Source organism: Dipodomys ordii, unplaced genomic scaffold, assembly GCF_000151885.1.
Source record: "Dipodomys ordii isolate 6190 unplaced genomic scaffold, Dord_2.0 Scaffold98, whole genome shotgun sequence".
NCBI lineage: Eukaryota > Metazoa > Chordata > Mammalia > Rodentia > Heteromyidae > Dipodomys > Dipodomys ordii.
Window position 1 is genome coordinate 4,960,811 of NW_012267314.1, and position 24,168 is coordinate 4,984,978.

Consider the following 24,168-nt stretch of genomic DNA (forward strand, 5'->3'; position numbering starts at 1 on the left):
GGCTGCCGAGCGTCCGCACCGCCGGAGCCCCGCCCGCGCCGCTGTCCGAGCTGCACGCGCAGCTGTCGGGCGTGGAGCAGCTGCTGGAGGAGTTCCGCCGGCAGCTCCAGCAGGAGAGGCCGCAGGAGGAGCTGGAGCTGGAGCTGCGCGGCGGCGGCCCACGAGAGGGCTGCCCCGGCCCGGGCGGCGATGGCTACAGCGCCATGGCGGACGCCATCATCCGCACCAAGGACTCCATCGCGGCGGGCGCCAGCTTCCTGAGGGCGCCGGCGGCCGTGCGGGATTGGCGGCAGTGCGTGACGTCCTGCTGCTCCGAGCCACGCTGCTCCGTGGCGGTGGTGGAGCGGCCCCGGCGGCCCACGGCCCCGGCCGCCGCGCTCCGCTGCTACCTCTTCAACTGCACGGCGCACGGCCGCAGCGTCTGCAAGTTCGCGCTGCATCGAGGCTACAGCAGCTACAGCCTCAGCCGCGCCCCCGAGCTGGGGAACCTGGAAGCCCACCTCAGCCTCAGCCGAGCCCCGGATCTGGGTGGCCTGGAAACCGCAGCTCCGGCCAAGGCCACTGCCTGGGCCCCGCCCCCTCTGGGTAAGCGCAGGTCTTTGCACCTTATTAGATGGCTGCACTTTTCCAAACATCTGGGGGATCCGGGCAAGTTGGCTTCGTTGTGCGTATCCAAAAGAGCGGCCTTCGTTGTCGATTTCTTAGGGATGGCTCCTGGGAAAGCCCAATAGACTGGCAAAAGCCGGCCCAGTGAGCAGTTATTTCTCTTGGGTGGTGATTGGAAGGTGTGGAGGGGGATTGACCTGAGAAGATAGGTGGAAATCCTATTTTAAAGAGAGCACGTTACTCTCGTAGGTTTGGTAAGATAGGGTTTGCCTCAGCTAATTTTGCAAGTGCAGAATAGATCTTTTTTTCTTGGCGTGACCCTCCTGGCTATTGATCTATTGATTCGACCTGTTTGGACTTAATTCTTCAGACAAAAAAAAAAATTACTGGCCAATGTGATAAAAAGTGAAAAAGAAGGGATTTGAATTTGGATGAAAATAAGAATGTTTAAATCCTGTCTCTTTTTCAGGAAAATGTCCCATGCTAGAGAAAAAAGTGTGAACAAAAGTGTTTATTAGGAAATTAAGGTGACAGTTGTGAAGTTTAAGCAATTACATGTGCAGCTCTAGGATGTGTGAATAAACATTACTACATGGAAAACATCTGTAACACACTTGGAGTGTCTCAGAGCCTAGTGGAAGGAGCCTTTGAGTTAGAAATACCTAGAACACATCTGAGCTGATTATATCACCACTTGTCTGTGTGACTGTAGGAAACTAACTTAGCCTCTTAGTTCCTACAGTCCTTATTAGCAATGTGAAGATCACAGTACCTCCCTCTGAGGCTCTTAGTGCAAATTAAGTGAGGTTATGCCTATTAAAACATGTAGCAAAGAACTCATCCAATAAGTGACATATATCATTATAATGATATATGATTCTTAGTGTGGATAAAAAACAAAACAGGACAGACCAAAAATGATGATAATCATATTGGTATCCCAGCTTTTTCTAGAGTGTTGCAATTCATAAACGATGGAGGTTGGAGGTGTGGCTTAAGTGATACAGTGCTTGCCTAACAAGTACAAGGCCCCAAGTATTACCAAAAAAGTAAAAATAAATAAAAAACACATGATGATGTTTATCAGTATAAGTAAGCTCTTCAAATTTCTCAGGCTGTTCTATGTCCACACCATACAATACAGACTCAGAACTCTTTTCAGGCTGTGTTTACAGCAATTATTGTGAGTTGCCCAGCTAATATTCTCATTTTTCTCCAGATAGAATTCCGCTTTGATATACTCAGTCTAAATTTGTGAAAATCGTATTTTGCCTCTATAGATTTTACCAGATATTTTTGTAGTTTTCAGAAGAAACCAGTGTTTCCACAGTATTGACCATAGTTTATTATATTTTTATGACAAAATCTTCTTCAGCAAGTCAGGCATTGTTTAATGGTAGTACATTCCTTTTCATGTTGTTTATTTAAGGGCTACTTCTGGGTAGATAAACTCTGCCTATTTCAAATCACATTTTACAGTGTAAGTTACTTGGACTTAAACTGAAGATGAAACATTTTCTTGGTTATTTCAGGTAAATCAGAGAACAATTTAGAGGATAGGAGGATTTCTCTAGGTTTATAGATCGTGTGTGTGTGTGTGTGTGTGTGTATGCGTGTATGCGTGTGTGTGTGTGTGTGTGTGTGTGTGCGCGCGCCAATCCTGGGGCTTGAACTCAGGACCTGGACTCTGTTCCTGAGCTTCTTTTTTGGTTAAGGCTAGCACTCTGCCACTTGAACCACAGCACCACTTCTGGCTTTTTCTGTAGTTTATTAGACATAAGAGTCTCAAAGACTTTGAGGATTGAACCATGGTCCTCAGAATTCAGCCTCCTTATAGCTAGGATTACAGGTATGAGACACCACACCAACATCTGGCTCATAGATCATATCTTAAAGCTCCCCCAAACAATAAGTGATTTTATTAAAGTTACTACAATTAGTTTTTTTTTCTTCCAGGAAGGTCAGGATTATTTTATTTCGTATTACGTGAGGTATCTTACTGATCTTCCATGTTAAATCTTTGGAGTTTTTTTGTTTGTTTGTTTGTTTTGCCAGTTGTGGGGCTTGAACTGTGGGCCTGGGCACTGTCCCTCAGCTCTTCAGCTCAAGGCTAATGCCCTACCACTTGAGCCACAGTGCCACTGCTGGCCTTTTTCTGCTTATGTGGTGCTGAGGAATCGAACCCAGAACCTCATGCATGCAAGGCAAGCACTCTACCACTGAGCCACCTTCTCAGCCCCATGTTAAATCTTTGAGGTAAACTCTTTTGAAGGTTTTTTTAAGCGGCCATGGCTCAGGCCTATAATCCTAGCTACTGAGGAGGCTGAGATCTGAGGATTGAGGTTCGAAGCCAGCCAGGGCAGGAAAGCCCATGAAACTCTTATCTCCAATTAACTACCAGAAAACCAGAAGTGGTGCTGTGGCTCAAAGTGGTAGAGTGCTAGGCTTGAGTGAAAATGAAAAAAACTCAGGGAAGCTTAGTACCAGTGGTTACTCAGGAGGCTGAGACCTGAGGGTCACAGTTCCAAACCAGGCCAGGCAGGAAAGTCTGAGGATATCCAGTAAACTACTCAGAAAAAGCCAGAAGTGGTACTGTGGCTCAAATGGTAGAGCACTAGCCTTGAGTACAAAGAGACTTAGGGACAACACCCAGGCCCTGAGTTCAAGCCCCACAACTGACAAAAAAAATATTAGTGCTGGATGTGGTAATGTACACTTGTAGTCCTAGCTATTTAGTGAGTAATGTAAGAAATTTCAAGTTCAAGATGCAACATAGCAAGATCATTAATGCTCATTGTTCTCTATATTATATAGTTACTTTAATTTGTCTAATATGTTATATATGTATATATGGAGAGAGAGAGAGAGAGAGAGAGAGAGAGAGTTGTTGTTGTTGTTAGTCGTGGGGCTTGAACTTTGGGCCTGGGTGCAGCCCCTCAGTTCTTCAGCTCAAGGCAAGCACTCTATCACTTGAGCCACAGTGTCACTTCTGGTTTTGTGGTGGTTTATTGGAGATAAGAGTCTCATGGACTTTCCTGCCCGGGCTGGCTTTGAACTGAGATCCTCAGATCTCAGCCTCCTGAGTAGCCAGAATTACAGAGGCTCTGAACCACTGACACCAGGCTTGTCTAATATTTTTAAATAGTATTTTTAAAGAAAGGTGGATGTAAATAGCTGTTAACTGTAACATCTAACTGTTGGATTATAAGATGCTTTCCACAATGGTTAAGTAATAAAGTGAAAGGTCAGGACTTTAGAAAGGACATTGGTATGTACAGGTCACATCTCTCCTTGCCTGTGGAGAAGCTTTGTTCAGAGCAGCTAGGAAAAGACAGGGTACCCTGTGGACTGGCTTCTTCCAGTCCACTACTACTTATATTAGTGGCACATCATGGCAGGACTGTGTGGCCAAACAAACCACTTACATCATGAACTAGTAAGCAAAAGAAAGTCTAGCCTCCTACAGTCTTTTCCAGTTTTATTGGAAGAGCAGGCTTCCAATATCCTTTGGATCTTACAAAGGTTATGCATCTCCCCATTAATACTACCTTGGAGACAAAGCCTTTATCACATGGGCCTTTGGAGAACAACCAACATCCAAACGATTTTATCAGTAGGGTTCATTTTCTTGATAAACGCCTATCTCTTGGCCAGGCATGCTGGTGTGTTCCTGTAATCCAGCATTTGGGAGGCTGAGACAGGAAGATCTGAATTTCAAGGCCAGCCTGGGTTACAAAATGAGCCCCTGTCTCAAGAGAAAATAACTGCTTATTTCCTCTAGCCTTATTTAGTACCATTCTAGATCAAAGGCAAATACATGTGTACTTTGTGGACTTAGGACTTTCCAGTAGTTCTGTGCTGCTTCTGTTATAAAAATTCAGTTATTAGAAGCTCTAAACCTCTTGTGTTTTCCTGGATGAAAAGCTAGATTCCAGAGAATTTCTATGTGGACTTTATTTAGTATGAATTGAATTTTTGTTTAATGTTTCAAATTTAATGTTACCCATTTATTGAATATATTTTATAAAGTTAATAGGAAAAGAGAAAACTACTAGAAATGCATTTATTTTTATTGAGGATCTTTTAGGTTTCTTTTTCTTAAAATCTATTTAATAGAACTTTGAGCTTAGATCATATAAAAACTGAAAAATTCAAAGGAGGAGGCAACAATGCTTGATAAGAAATGTACTCATTACCTTGCTCATGTAATTGTAACCCCTCTGTACGGTATTTTCACAATAAAAAAACTTATTAATAATAAATAAAAAACTGAAAATTCACTCAGATAATAAAGCTGCTTCTCTATATTTGCACATTGTCTTCTCCTCACATGTTGTCCATAGCTACTGCTAATAGCCAGCTTTCCAGCCTTCCACATGTATCATGGCTAAATTCCATGTTCATTATATATTCCTATTTTGTTTTCTGATGTAAAAACAAAACAGTAAAAATATGAAAGAAATTCCAATGAATTACCATTCTCTTAAGATGTTTCTGGACCAAATCTAGTCAACCAACAAGATAGCTCTCCTCATAAATGAGAAAACAGGGAATCATTTTTATTATTTCCTTCCATAGATGAGGACAGGCCTCCACTTAGCAAGGCTGGGAAGGATGTGATTTTGCATCTGCCCATGGATGGGGTGGTTTTGGATGGCCGAGAGAGCACAGACGACCACGCCATCATCAAGTACGAGTGGACGCTGTTACAGGGTGACCCATCAGTGGACATGCAGGTAATTCATGTTGTCCTTGCTAGAGAAAACTGGTGTTTGTGGAAGATGATCTTTTATAGTGCTCTTCCATTCATATTCACAGAACTTCTGTAAGCAAGCACAAGTGGTATAAAGCATAAAATTGTCTCCCAAAAGCCTGTCTTCTGTAAATCTACTTTTTTTTAATTCTAAGTGACAGTGATTTTTTTATTTGCCTTATTCTTCTTGTTTATTTTTTTCTTAATAAAAACACTTCAAGGAAGGTGGGCACAGTGACTCACCTCTTTAATTCCAGCTTCATGGAAGGCAGAGGCCAAAAAGTCTGGGCAAAAAGTTAAAGAGATTTTATCTCAACCAATAAAACTGTCTATAGTGATGCATGCTTGTCATCCCAGCCTTATCAGAGGATGTAGTTTATGATAGCCAGGAAAAATTATGAGAACCAATTGGAAAAATAACTAAAGCAGAAAAGGGCTGAGAGGGAAGCTCAGGTCTGGCCTGATAGGTCTGGCCTACCAAAAAATGTTCAGACTCCAGTATCACCAGGAAAGAGAGAGGGAGAGGGAAAGGAAGAGGGAGAGGGGAGAAGGAAAAGGGAGAGAGAACAGGGCTTGGTGACTTACGCCTGTAATCCTAGCTACTCATGAGGCTGAGATCTAAAGATCATGGTTCAAAGCCAGCCCCGGCAAGAAAGTCAGTGAGACTCTTATCTCCAATAAACCACCAGAAAGCTGGAAGTGGCTCTGTAGCTTAAGTGGTAGAGGGCTAGCCTTGTGCTGAAGAGCTGAGGGACAGTGTCCAGGCCCAGAGTTCAAGCCCCCCAACCAACAAAGAGAGAAGGGAGAGAGAGAGAGAGAGAGAGAGAGAGAGAATGTAAAGAAGGAAATAAGGGGAAGTAACAGCCAGGTGCTGGTAGCTCATGCCTGTAATCTTAGTCAGGACACTGAGATCTGAGCATTGTGGTCCGAAGCCAGCTTGGGCAGGAAAGTCTGTGAGACTTTTACCCCCAGTAAACCACTCAGAAAAAGTCAGAAGTAGTACTGTGGCTCAAGTGGTAGAGCACTAGCCTTGAACACAAAGAAGCTCAGGGACAGTGCCCAGGCTCGGAGTTCAAGAACCAGGACCAGTACCAAAGGGATAAAAGAAGAATGAAATAAGAGTGGAATCAAAACAGTCTTCCCACAAACCAAAAAATAAACAGTCTACCTCGTGGTTAGGCCTGCTTGCAGCCAACGTGGTAAGAAGTGAGAGGCTGGGTGTTCCAGCTCATTGCTTGCTGCTGTTCTTTGTCTGGATCATCTGGACAGAGCTGGATTTGCTATGGGTGGAAATGAGCCATTTATCCAGAATTAATTGGAATTTAGAAAATTAAGGCTTATCAGAAAAAAAAATCAGTGAACAAGCCATTGATAGAAGAGAGCTAGCTTAGCTCCCTTGGGATGGACACTAATTGTTACTTGGCACTTCTGGAATATACTGTATCTATTTAAGCAGCTGCAAATGAGCCTCTATCATCTTCTATCTTTTCCTTCCTGCTACTAAAAGTTTTATTCTGTAAGTGAGGAATTGCACATGTGGGTGCTGAATAGGGCTAGTGGAGTTTTTAATTTCTTGAATATATTTATAAAGGAATGGGAAAACTTGGTATTTCTCAGAGCCTTTTAGGACTGACTGCTGTACCACCAATGGGAAACTGAACCAATTCCCCAGGTGTACAATAGTGATGGCAAAAAGCTTTCAGCTGGCAAAGAAGACCACCTGCCCTTTGTTATTTATTTCAAAGAGCTGTTAAGCTCTGTTTACTGCCATACTGTTAGATTACTGTAAAACACAAACTGAAAGAATAATATATCACACAGGACCACTTTAGTGACTACTCAAGTACAAAAACGGTAGGAGAAAGTTGGGCACTGGTGACTCACACGTGTAATCCTAGCTACTCAGGAGGTTGAGATCTGAGGATCACCAAAATGCTGGAAATGGAGCTATGGCTCAAGTGGTAAAGCACTAGCTTTGAGCACCAAAGTTCAATGACAGTGCCCAGGCCCTGAGTTCAAGTCTCAGGACTGGCACACATAACAAAAAAAGGGTAAGCAAAGACAAAGAAGATCTAAGGACAATAAGTTAGTTATAGCTTCAGAAAAGCCTGGAGTGCTGTGGCAAGTGATTCTGGGAACAAGAACATACTGACTTGGAAGGGGCTAGGGTGTGTGGGATAAATGTGTGGCTTGACTGAGTTCAAGCTTCAGACAGTGGGAAAGAAAGTATAATCCACCTGAGAACCATCAGAGTGAGTAAACTGCAGTGAGACAAGAGAACTGGTTTGAGGCTCAGGATTGTATTTAGGAACTCCTGCCCTCTTAGAGTTTGTATCAAACATATCATGAAATCCTATTGACTTCCTTAAAATTAACCTAGAATCTGACTACTTCTCCCTGTCCCCACACTTGACAGCCTAGTTTGAGCCCACCCCAACCCTTGTCTGGGTCACTCATAGTGCTGTGATGTAAGGAAATGTAACAGTATAGACTGGATAGTCTATAAACAAACTGGGGATTGTCGACCATCTACTTTGAGTTGAGGAGTAGCCAATGGATTGAGTGAGAGCACTTGTGGAGTGTAGATTCTAGGCCTTACTCCAGACCCACTGACTCAGCTGGGGCTGAGGAGAATCTGTATGGTGATCAAGCAGCACAAAGTACTGAAGTTTAGGGAATGTTTTACTTGGTTTATTTATATTTGGGGGCCAGGGCAATGTATAGCATAGTAATAACTAGCCAGACGCCAGTGGCTCACACCTGTAATCCTAGCTACTCAGGAGGTTGAGATCTGAGGATCCCAGTTCAAAGCCAGCCCAGGCAGGAAAGCCCATGAGACTCTGATCTCCAAAAAAAGCCAGAATTGAAGCTGTGGCTCAAGTGGTAGAGCCCTAGCCTTGAGTAAAAATGCTCAAGGACAGTGCCCAGGCCCTGAGTTCAAGCCCTAGAACTAGCACTAAAGAACAAAACAAAACAAATAACATAACTATTTGAAAAAGAAATTAATCAAAATATCAATGTTCTAAAAGTCATAAAAGGAAAGTCAGGGAGTAGGAGGAGGGATTGGCCTGCAGCCCAGGTGGGATGGGCACATGACATGGAAATGGTACCAGGATGTGGTGATGGGTACTGAGACATAGTGATGGGTCCTGGGACATGGCGATGGGTATTGGGACATGGTGATGGGCACCAGGATGTGGCGATAGGAGCAGGAACATGGCAATGGGTGTGAGATATGATGGATACCTAATGTGATGATGTGTACTGGGATGTGGCGAGGGGTACTGGGATGTGGTGAGGGGTACCATGATGTGGTGCTGGGCACAGGGATGTGGTGATGGGTATCAAGATGTGATGGGGACTGAGATGTGGTGATGGATACTGGGACATGGCAGTGGGCACAGGGATGTGACAGTGGGTATGGGACATGGCAGTGGGTACAGGATGTGGCGATGGATACAGGGAAATGGCGATAGGTACTGCGATGTAGCAATGGGTACAGGGACATGCCCAAGAGGATGTGGGTGGTGCAGTCATAACCATGGTCCTGATTTTCTCCTTGAAGTACTCAAGGTTACCCATGGAGGAGGAAGGGACATAACATGGAGTACAGAGTTAGAGGAGAAGACAGAGGTTTAGAACAGAGACTGCTAAGGACAGTGAAAAGATTGTCAGTCAAGGATATTGTCAGCTCAGATAACATTGAAAATGGTGGGTTGAAAATGGCATGGGGGGGGGCTGGGAAGGTGGCTCAGTGGTAGAGCGCTTGCCTTGCATGCATGAGGCCCTGGTTTCGATTCCTCAGCACCACATAAGCAAAAAGAAAAAAGCCGGAAGTGGCGCTGTGGCTCAAGTGGTAGAGCGCTAGCCTTGAGCTGAAGAGCTGAGGGACAGTGCCCAGGCCCAGAGTTCAGGCCCCACGCTGGACCCAAAAAAAAAGAAAAAGAAAATGGCATGGGATTTAGCATTCATCAGTGTTGGGCCTGGAGAAGAGAGGCAGATCAGAGCACTGCTCCAAGCACAACGCTGACTTTCATTTCAGGAGGGCATTGGACCCTGCATCCCCACTAAACACGATCCCTTTGGTTCACATGTCAGGTGCCTCAGCCAGGAACCCTGAAGCTTTCCCACCTGCAGGAAGGGGAGTATACGTTCCAGCTGACTGTGACTGACACTGTGGGTCAGAGAAGCTCTGACAATGTGTCGGTGGCTGTGCGTGCCAGGACCTATACCCCAGGAGGTAAGCCATCTGGAAGGCAGTGTTGGGTTGGCAGTTTATATTCTATGTGTTTATGAAATGAGAGATTTTGCTAAAAACACAGTACTGAAAACAGGTTCCTGGCTGGGCAATGATGACTCACACCTGTAATCCTAGGCACCTCCGTCTGAGGATCAAGCTTTGAAGCCAGCTCAGGCAAACAAATCTGACTCATCCCTCCAATAACTAGCAAAGAGCCCAAGTAGTAGAGTGCTAGCCATGAACACACAAGCTTGGAATGCACAAGACACTGATCGTACAAAACAAAAAAACATAGTTCCAGTCCATAGATGCAGTGTAGATTGGTTTCAGTCATTTGAAGCAGTAAGTTTAGGGGCCTATTGCACAGCCCTGGTTACTGTGGTTAAAAATAATGCATATTTGTAAATGTTAGAAGAATACATTTTAAATGTTCTGGCCATAAAAAAGTTTGATTTAGTCTTTCTACAGTGTACACATATATCAAACCATCACATTATACTCTATAATATATTCTGTTATTTGTCAATTTACAATAAAATATGAAGGGGAAGGAAAAGCATGCCACAGGACAGAAGGAAGACTCAGCTGATGAGTACATTCCATTGCCAATATAGTTAGTCATTCAAAATGTTTAAGAGAGGGAAAAAATGCAGTCAAGGAGTATTTTCAGTGTGATCTGATTATGGTCTCCAAATAGGATCCCTCAGAGATGCACAATTCATTTTTGCCACAGGAAAGAAGAAAATTGAATCTAAAATCTTAGGTATATGTGAGACAGTATGCAATACTTTAGGCACAGTAGAATATCTGTACATCATAAGTACATTTTAGATGTCAATATGTCAAAGTTTGGAGGTTGCAGAAACAGACATAACTAAATTATACATAGGGGGTCTATCTCAAACTATTCAGATCTTGAATCCTACATCTTGACCTACTTAGGATTTATGTGTCATGAATTTAAGAAATATGACAAGTGACTGTCTCTTGCTTGATGGTCAGGTTCCCTTTGTTTTTTCTCCTGACTCCTCCTAGTGGCTAGAGCTGACTTTGCAGCCCAAGTTTTTGCTTTAGCTGAAGGCTGTTCTACAGTAATTCTTTTCTTCCTGTATTAAGCTATCTTAAAATTGCCCTAAACCCAGATAGATTCCTTTCCAACGTCTTAGTGTAATTGCTTTTCAATAAACTATGTCTCCGAAGCCATTTGAACATGTGAACTCTGCTCATCCATCATCATCAATGGAATGTAATTTACCACCCTCTCATGTTCCTGAGGGAAATGTCTAGTATATTCTGTCACTGTACAATTGTAGGACTTCCTATGACCCTATTGAATCTGTATATTTTTCATCTGTATTACCAGGGTCAGGCAGTTACCCGATTCTTGGTAACTAAGTCTAGTAAAGTTGGCTTAATCAAGAGTGGGAAAAAATATTTAGCAGGGTAAGTGAAGGACCTGAAATCCCAGTACTTGGGAGGCTGAGGGAGTAGGAACAAGGTTTAAAGGCCAGCCTGGGCTATACAGAGTTTGACATCAGCCTAGGTTATATAACAGACTTAGTGGAGAGAGATTTATTTTAGTCCTTATGAATTACACTTCAGACTAAAAACTCTCAAGATCTCAAAAAGAGAAAATGTCATCATTCCTTGAAATTCATTCAGCCAGCAGCTAAAGATTATTTCTTGATAGCCCCAAGGATACAACGGTAGGCAACAAATAGGATTCAATAATAGAAAGCTGATCTAGTTTTAAAAAAAAAAACAACTAATTAGTTCTTTTTACACAAGAGGAGCAACTTAAATGTGGAAAATTATGTCTCTACTAAAACATAGTCAAACCAGGTGCTGATGACTCATGCCTAAATCCTAGGAGGCTGAGATCTGAGGATTGAGGTTCAAAGCCTGCCCAGGTAAGAAAGTCTGTGAGACTTACCTCCAATTAACCACCAGAAAACTGAAAGTGGAGTTGTGGCTCAAAGTGGTAGAACACCAGCCTTGAGAAAAAAACTCAGGGACAGTGTCCACATCCTGAGTTCAAGCCCTATGACGAACAACAACAAAAAAAAATTAAAGAAACATAGCCAGCCAAGTGGTGTGTTAGGTGGCCTGCTGAGGAGCAATAAATGGCCAGAGGAAGAGGACCTGGTGATGGGGGAAGGAAGGAATGCAGAGGACCCAGCTGCACAGAGTATCCCCAGTGGCTGCTCTTGACCCCAATATTGCAGGCTTGGAGAACAGACCTCAGACAGAGATTCCTGAGTTTAGTCAGGGGTTCAAGAAGATACCCTAATACCTTTCTGGAACCTGTTGCTTGGGCTCTGTTAGGTTCCTCCTTATCCCCGTCACTTTACCCAAATGCGTGTTCCCCTTCCCCTAGCATCTACAACCGGACACAGTGGGTGTTAATTTTCCTGCACTCCTATGACTTGAGACTGGTTTACAAACAGGATGCCTGACTGTTTGCTCGCGCTACCACTTCTTCTGCGATGACGGCTGCTGCATCGACATCACCCTGGCTTGCGACGGCATGCCGCAGTGTCCAGATGGGTCTGACGAAGCCTTCTGTCAAAACTGTGAGTGAGCACACTGCCTCAGCACCAGGGGATGGCCTGGGGATGTCTGTGCTCTCAGCCTAAAACGAAACTCGGTGTTCTTCCTCTGCCTGGCTTTATATCTAACTTTATGTTAAAAGAAAAAAAGCCATGCTTAAATGGGAATTAACTGAAGTCTTTAGTCTGTATTGCAAATGTCAAATTTTGGTATTGCATGTTTTTTTTTAACTTGCTAACTATTTTCCCATCCTAAAAATACTGCTGTATAACATAAGCTTAAAAAAAAAATTGAAGTGAATGCCAAATGCCTGTGGCTCATGCCTTTAATCCCAACTACTGAGGAGGCTGAGATATAAAGTTTGAAGTCAGCTTAGGCTGGAAAATCTGTGAGTCTTATCTTCAATTATCAGCAAAAATCCAAAAGTGGAGCTGTGACTTAAGTGGTAGAATGCTAGCCTTGAGCCAAAAAGCTCAGGGATAGCATCCAGGCCTTGGGTTCAAGCCCAGAACTGGTACAAAAACAGTAATAATAATTGAAGTGAGGTAGGTAGGAATGGCTTATGCCTATAATCTTAGTTCTAATCCCATGAGACTGAAATTAGAGGATCAGGGTTCAAAGCCATGTTGGGCAGAAAAGTCAGAGACTCCATCTCTGATTAACCAGAAAAATGCCAGAGTGCAGGTGTGGCTCAAACTGAATATAGCATAAACCGAAGTATAACACAAACCAAAGAACTTCAACTTCAATGAAGTTGAAGCCATGGTACCAGCACTCCCCCTCACACACACACACATTTCCACTTCTAACACTGATTTTTTGCTTTTGTTTTTGGTAGTACTTGGTTTAAACTCAGGGGTTGGTTCATACTTGTTACACAGGTGCTCTATCATTTGGGCCACATATTTAGCTCTGATAATTTTTTTTTTTTTGAGAAGACTCTCACTGTGTAGCCCAAACTGGCCTCTCAATCTCAAGTAATCCCAGCTTCCAACCAAATGTTGAGATTATAGGCATGTGCCAAAATGCCCAGCATTGTCTTATAAATTTTAAAGAATATTTCTGACAAGTTACAGTGCAACTAAATTATAGCTATAAGTCGATCTTACTATGCCACATTCATAGATGCACTAAAAGGAGAAGAGCTGTGGCCACTTATAATCCCAGTCTTGGGGAAGCAGAGGTAGAAGGATCATGGTCCAAGGCCCAACTCAAGCAATCTCTAGACCTTATCTGAAAAATAGAAGACAAACGGTTGGCAGTATAGTTCAATCGGTAGTGCACTTGCTCATCAAGTTACCAAGGGGAAAAAAAAGCTTCAGTAAAAAGCTAAATAAAATACTAGCTTGAGGAAGGACTGTCTCAAACTAAGATTTGTTACCCATTTCTTTATGTAATGTTTGAAAAGTTAATTGCTGGAAGAAAAGAGAGTAGATTATGCATTAAAAATCAGAATAACTTCTATGGGGCTCTGGCTTTAAAGTATCTGCAATGACACTTTAAATCATATCGTGGGGCTGAACTCTGGGCCTGGGCACTATGAGCTCTTCAGCTCAAGGCTAGCACTCTACCACTTGAGCCACAGCGGAACTTCCGGCTTTTTCTGCTTATGGGGTGCTGAGGAATCGAACCCAGGGCCTCATGCATGCAAGGCAAGCACTTTACCACTAAGCTACCTACCTTCCTAGCCCAAATATTTTATTTTATTTTGTTTTATTGCCAGTCCTGGAGCTTGAACTCAGGGCTTGGGCACTGTCCCTGACCCTCTTTGTGCTCAAGGCTAGCACTCTACCATGAGCTACAGCACCACTTCTGGCTTTTTCTGTTTACGTGGTACTGAGGAATAGAGTCTAGGGCTTCATGCATGCTAGGAAGCACTCTACCACTAAACCACATTCCCAGCTCTGCAATGATTTTAATTAAAGTTCAGAAAAGAAATGTGGTAACTAACTGAGCTCTTCCCTTCTCCAGTGGGCCTTGACCGCAAGATGGTGAGTCACACAGCAGCCAGTCCTGCCCAGTCAAGAACCATGGGGCAGAGTCAAGATGCAGGCGAGGACTCCTTGTTGGAAAAGTCCCAGAGAACCACTACCCCCAACCAGCCAGCTACATTGTCAGACACAGGGAAGAACCATTCCTTCTCCATGGGTTCAGAAAGTGAAGTCATCCTCGGGGTGCCAGGTAAGGAATTGGGGCGGTTTGTCCATGAAGAGCCTTATTTTCTGTCATTATACATGGCTCAAAATTAAGTTCATGCATGAAGAGTGTTAAGGAAGTATCTCCAAAAGAAAGAAGAGCTAAGACGAAGAATTTGAGCCATTCAGTAGTAGCTTACACCTGTAATCCTAGCTACTCAGGAGGCTAAGATCTGGAGACCTGATGTTTGAAGTCAGCTTGTGCATAAACATCCTTGAGACTTTTCTAACCAGACAAGAGCCAGGCTAGAGGCATAGCTTAAGCGGTAGAATGCCACTTGAGTAAGCAAGCTCAAGGCCCTGAGTTCAGACCTTGGTACTAGCAAGAAAGAGAGAAAGGAAAGAGAAAAAAGAGAGGGAGGGAGGATGGAAGGAAGGAAGGAAAGAAGGAAAGAAGGGAGGGAGGGAGGGAGGGAGGGAGGGTCTTGGAAAAACTAAACAAAAACAAAAACCCCTGCAAATTCATAAGAGGAAACACATACTAAAAACAGTCATCCCTTGGTATATGCCAGGGGATATACATAAAATGACATGTTATTTGCATGTAACTTATACATATCTTCCTGTATACTTTAAATAATTTTAGATTACTTATAATACCTCATATAATGGGAATGCTGTATATAAATTGTTAGACTGTGTTGTCTAGGGGCTAGTGCAAAAACATTATGTACATGCTCAAACTCAAATTATGTGTGTGCTAGGGATAAAATCCAGGCCCCGTACATGTTAATACTCACTCTACTATTGATCTACACCCAGCCCTAATAAGAATTCTTTTATCTGAGTAATTTCCATCCCAGGTTAGTTGGGGTTTTTTTTAGGTGGGGTGGTGCTGGATGTCTGGTATAGGCTATCCACTGAACTCCATATTTTATCTTGCCTTCATCCAGGGAAAAAAGTATTTGGTAAAATGCATTAAACTCTTTGTTGAGATCAAGGGGCTTGATCTCAGGACCTGGTACTTACTAGACAGGCATTCAACCACTTAAGCTATGACTCCAGCCCTCTTTTCCTTTGAGTATTTTCAAGGTAGGATCATGCATTATCGGGCAAGCCTACAGCTTGCCCTTCCTATTTGTGCTTCCCCAGTCTGTGTATGCATAGCTACAGAGACAGGGAGCAGTTAGACCTCCCCTGAGACCCACCATGAGGACACTGGAAGGTCAGGAAGAGGAGCCGTAGCACTGGAGTACACGGGCCTGGCCTGCATCTGTGGAGGGCTGCATTCTGACTTCAACAGGCCATAGGCACTTCAGCGCTTTTTGGTGGTTTGTTTTTTTTTTTTTGCCACTCCTGGGGCTTGAACTGAGGGCCTGGCACTGTCTCTGAGCTGCTTTTGCTCAAGGCTAGCACACTACTACTTGAGCCACAATGCCACTGCTGGCTTTTCTGTGTATGTGGTACTGAGGGATTAAACCCAGGGCTTCATGCATGCTAGGCAAGCCCTCTATCACTGAGCCACATTCCCAGCCCAGGCACTTCAGCCTTCTAGGGCCCCACCATTAAAATAAAAAAAAATTATGATTGTATTGATACAAAGATGAGGATAATCCAGGCTGAATTCACTAATATATATATATATATATATATATATATATATAATTGATTTTTTTTCTTGTGATTTTTGAAGAAATTGAATTAAACAGTTTTGTGAGCCCTCTAAGCATGATGAACCAACCCGAGGCTCTGTGGCTGTGGTGCCTAATGGGATAAGTCAGACCTGGCTGCAGAGTCGACAGGGAAGCTGAGATGCACTCTGAAGTGTGGCTAGGAAGAACTTAAGAGAGAAAGGATTTTAATAACCTTCATGAGAATAAAAATTACTTAAGCAGGACACTCTGGCATCCCAAAGTGAACAGTGCCCATTGGAACAGAGGGTGAGAAAGAGAACCTTAAAAGTCCAACTGAGGCATCTTAGGATGGATCAAAAAGTGAATAATGGATGTTAGAGTTGAAGGACTAATACTCATCCATGATAAAGATTTCTTCTACCTCTGGCTCAGTGGAAAAAGCGAGGACAAGGTAATGAGCTTGTTTTGTTTTTGTTGGGCCTGTACCTGAGCTCTTTTGCTCAAGGTTAGCGCTCTACCACTTTGAGCCACAGCACCACTTCTGGTTTTTGAGTAGTTAATTGGAGATAAGAGTCTCACAAACTTATCTGGCTTCAAACCTTGATCCTTAGATCTCAGCCTCTTGAGCATCTAGAATCACAAGCATGAGCCACTGGCACCAGAGAGAGAAATGAGTTTTAATAAGGCTACATTTATTTATTTAATGAAAAAACCTGTGGTTTGGTGTAATTTGGGGGTTTGGGCCCTACTACCACATCCCGAACTCCATTGAGATGGAGTCTTCTGGGCTTGCCTAAAACCATAAACTTTCCAATCTCAGCTTCTCGTGAAGTTTATGACTGGTACACACCACCACATACATCTAGCTGTGTTTTTAGGTGTGGTGAACTTTCCTGCCACCCTGGCCTTGGACTGCAGTCCTCTCAATCTCATCTTCCCAATTAGCTGGGATTATAGGGTGAGCCATCACACTTGGTTTATTTCCTGAACTTTGTAGTATAGTATACCTTCAGCTTATGTCTATTTTTTTACAGATAGCTCCTCAAGGAAGAACAAAAAAGAGGAGGAAAGTTATATTTTTGAGTCCAAGAGTGATCATGCAAGAGAAGAACACCCGCCTCCCGAAGCAGGTAACAGTAACTGTTTGAAATGCATTGCCAAGTAGATACACCTGCAGAGACACAGTGCCTGAAGATCGCAGGTGAAGCCACAGAAGTCTGTGGCCAGAGCAGTGATGCAAGGGCTAGAATAACAATGCATCTTGCTGCTCTTGACAGTTGCCTCCCATCCATGGACCTCAGCTTTTTCTTTTGTCCACTCTTCTAGGGGTTGACATTTTGTGAGAAAAGCCCCACATCTGTGTAATGGTTAAGAACATGGGTTCTAAGGCCAGCTGCCACAGTTCAAATACTGGCTCCACCACTAACCTTAATGACCTTGGGCAGGTTCTTATCTCTCTGGACCCCAATTTCCTCATTGGTGAGATGAGAATAGTAACTATTCCTGCTTCATGGAGGTGTTGGGGAGAACTACTAGCTGCCTTCTGTAAGGCAATTAGTGCACTGCCTGGCTTATGTATGAATGATGGCTCTCAGGGGTCTGTGTTCTCATAAGCATCTGGAGAGAAGCCAGCCTCCTCTTGCTCCCATATCACAGCCATGTATTACAGTTGGCTGGCACCTATTCTAGTTGTTAGGTGCTCTGAGTGTGTTGCTTCCATTCATATGAGCAGAATACATAACTCATCACTCAACTGGTTACTGTGAGGTCTGTTAAGGTGTTTTAAAAGGGGATGGAAAATATTAAATCTCTAATTTTCTGACTAGAATTTTCTCAGTTGTGGGGCTTGAACTCAGGGCCTGGGTACTGTCCCTCAGCTCTTTCACATAAGGATGGCACTCTATGTGTAGACACTGAGCCACAGAGCCACTTCTGGTTTTCTGGTGGTTAACTGGTGATAAGAGTCTTACTGACTTTCCTGCCTGGGTTGACTTTGAACCGTGGTCCTCAAATCCTCAGCTCCTGAGTAGCTGGGATTAAAGGGGTGAGTCACCAGAGCCTGGCTAAGAAAAATCTTGATAAACTGACAGCCCAGAACTTCATTCTAGTCCCCTCACACCAGGCTCCAGAGATATCCAGAATCACTGCTTCAATCCTTCCTAATGGTTTGGCTCCAAGAGCCACCAACTATTTCTTACAAACTGGAATATAATTAGCTAGTTTTGGTCAGGGCAGGAAAATGACAACAAGACTCCCAGCCTAACCTGTTCCAACCTCAGCTGTCTGGCATTCTGGTTACAGGGGAAGCAAGCTGTGGGTAACTGTTCCAACTCCATTGGGGCTCATGCTTTGCTTTGGTAACAGACACAACTGAAGAATGTTCTGTTGGCCATGTTATATAAACAAGTTGCTGAACTATCAAGTCTGATCCGTTTAGCCCTTTAATGGCAAGGATAATGAAATCTCCCACAAAGCAGTACTTGACAGAATTCTGAAACTTGGTGATACTTTTTTAAGTTTACCTGGCATCATTTTTTGTCAGTTGTAGAACTTGAACTCAGTGCTTAGGCACTCTCTCTGAGCTCTTTTTGCTCAAAGGAGCACTTTGCCACTTAGAGCCACAGCACCATGCAGATTCTATAGGAACCTGGTACAGAATTTTGTTTTAAAGAATCATAGGTTTGTGCTGGAAAGGTGGTTTAGTGTAGAGTGCTTGCCTAGCATGCATGAAGCCCTGGGTTCGAGTCTTCGGTACCACATAAGCAGAAAAAGCTGAAAGTGGTGCTATGGCTCAAGCAGTACAGCGCTAGCCTTCAGCAAAAGAGCTCAGGGAAAGTGCCCAGGCCCTGAGTTCAAGCCCTAAGACTGGCAAACAAAAAACCACCAAAACACAAAAAAGTCAGATTTGAGACTAAACCTATGACTTACAAGCCAAACACTTGGGTAAATTACTTAAGCTTTCTCTGTGACTCTTAATCTATACAATGGTAGTAATACGGTACCAATTTGAGTTGTTCAGATTAAATAATGCAAAGTGCTCATCAGCTCTTAAGCTGCCGCTGTCACTGCTGTCAGTAACTGACCTGCCGTTTCCAACCTTTCACAGGTGCCGTACTGCCTCTGGCATTGGGTTTGGCAATCACTGCTTCGCTTCTTCTCATGGTTGTTTGCCGATTACGATTGGTGAAACAGAAACTTAAGAAAGCTCGTCCCATTACATCTGAGGAATCTGACTACCTCATAAATGGGATGTATCTGTAATAAGTGTAATTTAATAGCTTAGGGCAAGGACATGCTTCACTCACAATTTCCTATGTTGGGCTCTGCCATTTATGACCTCTTGCAAGATCCTGTAAATCATAAACCTTTATTTAGTGTAGATTTCCTGTAGGAGGTAGGTGAAGTGTTTTGAAATTTAGAGAGGAGTTGAAATTTATTAGGAATTCATGTGATTAAAGACTTTTACTATCTTACTTCTCAATTTATCAAATCTATCCTTGGAAACAGAAGCTTGTGGTCTGCTGAGGCAGAAAAGTCGGTATTTCAACATGACCTCAGTATGGCAGTGCTTTGTTGAGAAGTAACCACCACTGGCCCTGCAGCCCCTGGGCAGCTTTCCCAGGTCTGCTTTAAGTTTCCTGGCTCTCCTTTCTCACTTCCCCCAGAAAATGTTTCTTAAACTGGATTTCACATGTTTATGCTTGAGATGGTGCCTTTGATAGGTGTGTTGGAATTTTCTGAGCAGCTGAGTGAAGCCTCAGGGTAGAGTAATGTGGGCCCTCCCAATTCCTCTGATATTGTATCATGTTTGTGGCTGCCATCTTAGGCTGATCCTTGGAGAAAACAAGATTTGGGATGAGGAAGGGCTCTAAAATGGCTATGAAGTAAGGTAGGAAATGAATGTAGGAGCAGAGAACCAGGAGAACCAAAATTTTTAATAGAAACAGCTGTGAGTAAGTGTGCAAGAAGACAATTACTATTGGTTCCCGTTGGTCAATATGGCCTGTGGCCCAGGACACACTTTTCATGTCTGTGGTCAATGGTTCTAATCACAAGTCCTTGATAAAAGAGACAAATGCAAACTCTAAAACCGAACATTGGATTTGTGGGCATAACTTCAACATGTTACCATATGTAAGTACTGGCTCGTTATTTGGCCTACTGGAATGAGCCAGGGTTTGTGTATGGCACTACCACTCAGCTACATTCCAGCCCTTATCAGTTTTAATTCTTTAAAAAGTTATAATGTACTATCAGCTAGATGTCAGACTTGAGAGAGCAGAACGCAAGTGTTGCACAAATTTATCCTTACAGAAAACTGGCATCTAACTTAGGGCACTGGACAGCAAATTACTCCCTTTATTACACTCTAGAAGTTATTCTACTGAAATGTATATGTAGTGTGGCAGTATGGTGTCACATATTCCTATTCATTTTTACATAAGTGGAAAATGTTTAATGCACTTGAAAACAGCCTGAATCTGCTTCTTTAGCAAGGGGCATGATTTTGGTGGCAAATATATTGAAACACATAAACAAATGGAAAGTTAGCTCTAGAAAACCAAACTGACTATCATGTTTGTTTCCTGAGAAACTCTGTCCTTTTTTTTTTTTAAACTATTAAATGCTTAGAGTTTAATAGTGATTTAAACATACTGACGACAGAGAAATGAAGTTAAGGTATCTGTATCTGTGATTCTACATAATTTTTTATCTAGAAGGATGTCACCTATAGCCATATCTAATAAAAACTGTTAAGGCATGCATCTCCCAGCACATTTTATATATGAAGAAATTAATACTATTTGGTATTGCTATGATGTTGAAAATTCCTTTAATAAATTGTATTTTCTTCCACCTTTAAAAAAATCTTTTAATGTAAATCCTAAGTTGCTAATGTTGACTGAGGTGTTAATTGTATTATTTGGATTGAATTATACCAACTATTATTTTACAAAAGGAGAAATAGAGGATTAGTGATTTTCTTGAGACCCTATAACATAAATTAGAAATGAGTATTGTAGCCCATACCTTTATTCCTAGCTGCTTGGGAAATCAGAGGCAAGATTATTAAGATCTTATCTCAAAAGCATAAGTAACTCAAGTAGTAGAGCACTTGCTTGGGAAGCAAGAGGCCTTGGCCTGGGTATTCAATCCCGTATTCTGCCAAGAGAGAGAGAGAGAGAGAGAGAGAGAGAGAGTGTGTGTGTGTGTGTGTGCACGCGCGCTTGTGTGTTCTCTTTCGTCTTTTCTTTTTGTGCCAGTATTTGGGCTTAAACTCAGGGCCTGAGCTGTTGCTCTGCTTTTTCATTCACAGCTTGCAGTCTACCACTTGAGCCTAAGCCACATCTCCATTTCTGGCTTTTTGCTGGTTAACTGGAGATAAAAGACTCTCTCATTTTTGTCTGTCTGGGCTGGCTTCACCTCAAGGTCCTTAGATCTCAGGCTACTGAAGTAGGATTACAGATATGAGCCACCAGCACTCAGCTCTTTCATTGTTTTATATGGCTGAAAACCCTGAAGTCCAAATAAAAGATCGTATTCTTACATTTAAACAATTTCCCCAGATGAAATAATATTACAATATTTTAAGTGTATTATGTAGATCTGTAAACAGAACAAAGAAATCAGCACTATGAGCTACCCAACCTGAGGCCACCTCTTTTTTTTTTTTTTTTTTGCTAGTAAGGTAGATGTCAACGTCTGTCTCCTATAAGTAACTTCCTGCCTGCTTTATCCAACTTTTTTTTTTAATCTGCTATGCTGCTTAGTGGAGCCAGGATCCTAAAGAAATGCAGGCCTTTTCCACCCTGAAAAAGTCTTTTCTACAGACAACTCAAAACTGATATAATAGTGTTTACGTGGAAATTCTGCAATCTCTGAAATCTTCACAAGAAAATCCTAACAGGAGAGAAAGCCTTAAAAAAAAAAAACAGCAAAATAAGGCCAGGCACTGGTGGCTCACACACGTAATCCTAGCTACTCAGGAGGCTGAGATCTGAGGATTGCAGTTTGAAGCCAGATCTTGCAGGAAAATCCATGAGATTTTTATCTCTAGTTAACCACCAGAAAACCAGAAGTTGTACTGTGACTCAAAGTGTCTACACATAGAGTACTAGCCTTGAGTGAAAGATCTCAGTGACAGCACCAAGGCACTGAGTTCAAGCCCCATGACCGACAAAAAATAAAAATAAATCAGCAAAATAATTTTTCCATGGAATTTGACCCTTGGAGAAATCACAGTGAAGTATATAGGGTATGGAAATTCAAGTGCAGATGTCCCCAGGTGTCCCAAGCCACCCACCTACCTGTGGACACAAATGTGTGTGTACTGCCTGTCCTACTGGATCTCATCTAAGTGACGGAAGCAGTGCTTCAATATCCTCTCCTGTTAAAAGCAAAAGGGAAAGGCAGGAAGTAAGGGAGGCAAGGAAACAGATATCAGAGGCTGGGAGGATTCACTAACCCAGTACAGCCCCGTGGGAACCCAATGGAGTAACAGATACTTGTTTTTTGTCTCCTACCAAGCCATAGAGAGAATCAGGACATAGACAAAAAAATCAGGTAAAAAAAGATGAATCCCACAAGAGAGAACCAGCAACTACTGTCAGAGCAATATTAGAACAATTAGGATGGAAAAATTGTTGGGTTACTGAGTTCCATTTTATTATAGTACAGTACGCAGACACAAACTTCCTTGGGCCAGTTTCCTTCAAGTGGGATCTTTTGATGAACACTCAAGTATAGAATACTCATCCTTCTGAAAATGGCTGGTATATAAATCCCCACAGATACAACTGAAATCCAGTCCATACTTATCTGTTTTGCTAAATACAATTTTTTGGGGGGTCCGGTCGTGGGGGGGGCCTGAATGCTGGGCCTGGGTGCTGTCCCTCAGCTCTTCAGCTCAAGGCTAGCGCTCTACCACTTGAGCCACAGCATCACTTCCGGCTTTTTTTTTGTTATGTGGTGCTGAGGAATCGAACCCAGGGCCTCAGGCATGCAAGGCAAGCGCTCTACCACTGAGCCACCTTCCCAGCCCAGGGGAATGAGATTTTAAATATTTGCATAGTCTATATTACTGTCTGGCAAAGAGTTGAGAACATCAATAGAAATTAAATTTCTTCATTAAGGTTTACATAAGTTTTCACTAGATGTAGCCTTTACCTTTTTTTTTTCTTTTTTCCTTTTGTGTGGTTCTGGGGATTGAACTCAGGGCTCTGTATTGAACTCAGGCAGAAGCTCTACCACTTGAGCTAGTTTCATATTTGACTTTTAAAAAGCCCATAAAAATATTTTTTGTTTGAATAGTTCATTACTGTCCTTTAATATAAAAGAATATCAATTAGTGAATACTAACATATTCTATAAATTATGAATACTAAACACTAAAGAAACATTTATCTCCAACCTATAATCACGAATCAGCTCTTAGAAAGGCTTAGAACTGGCCGTTTCCTGGGATCCCAACTCCAGGTGTGCTACTGGTGCCTCAGCACTTTTCGTTCATTGAAATCTTTTACATTTTCACTGTGGACTGAGTGGTCTCACCGCCTCTCCCCACCACACTGAAAAAGTCTGACACAGCTGCTTTGTGTGGCACCCAGAGGCACAAATTTGTTCCTGCCTCTCCTCCTCCCTCCTGGGACATCATGAACTCCTGTCCTCTCTTCCTGCACCTGGTTTCTTACCATGTCCACCATCTGTGTGCTGTCAGAACCCTGAGATGAGGAGCCAGCCCAGCCCTGACCTGGAGGGTCCCACCAGGACCCTCCCCACACTGACCTAGGTCTCTTTCCCATCCACCTGCTACTCCAGCTAAGGCGGGGCCAGGGCGTCCCATCCCTGACTTCACTTTCCTTGCTCTGAGCTGCAGCTGCTTGCTTCCCCATGGATAAACATTATGTGGATATGGGTCTGTTTTTCAAATTGCTGTCATAGTTGAGGCTTGGGTAATTAATAAATCAAAGGATGATTTCTAGATAGAAAATAAAACATGACTATATTCCAGAAAAAAAAGGCTTAGAACTAAAGCCCATTATTTCCATCTCTTAGTGATTCTACCTTAAATTCATTCTATGTTCAGCATCCTAAAATGTTACTTCATAAAGGTGTAAAGTCCGAAAGCAATGGGTGAACACCTCTCAAGACATAGCATTTTTCTGTACCAACTGGGACCAGTTTGTCTTCTTACAGAGCATCTCCTCTACTAGACTGAAGATTCCTTGAAAGTAAGGGCCTTTTTCTATA

General features: G+C 42.8%; 1 protein-coding gene across 1 annotated transcript in view; it reads left to right on the forward strand.

The window, feature by feature from the left end:
* The window catches only part of Lrp11 (low density lipoprotein receptor-related protein 11), a 44,596-nt gene extending 23,511 nt beyond the window's left edge, over positions 1-21,085 (forward strand). The window contains exons 2-8 of the mRNA XM_013026934.1: positions 1-585; positions 5,185-5,342; positions 9,458-9,599; positions 12,047-12,172; positions 14,121-14,330; positions 16,953-17,048; positions 19,025-21,085. Of these exons, the coding sequence (XP_012882388.1) occupies positions 1-585; positions 5,185-5,342; positions 9,458-9,599; positions 12,047-12,172; positions 14,121-14,330; positions 16,953-17,048; positions 19,025-19,179 (1,472 nt within the window). The 3' untranslated portion in view covers positions 19,180-21,085. The remainder of the gene's footprint in view (positions 586-5,184; positions 5,343-9,457; positions 9,600-12,046; positions 12,173-14,120; positions 14,331-16,952; positions 17,049-19,024) is intronic.
* Positions 21,086-24,168: the final 3,083 nt, after the last annotated feature.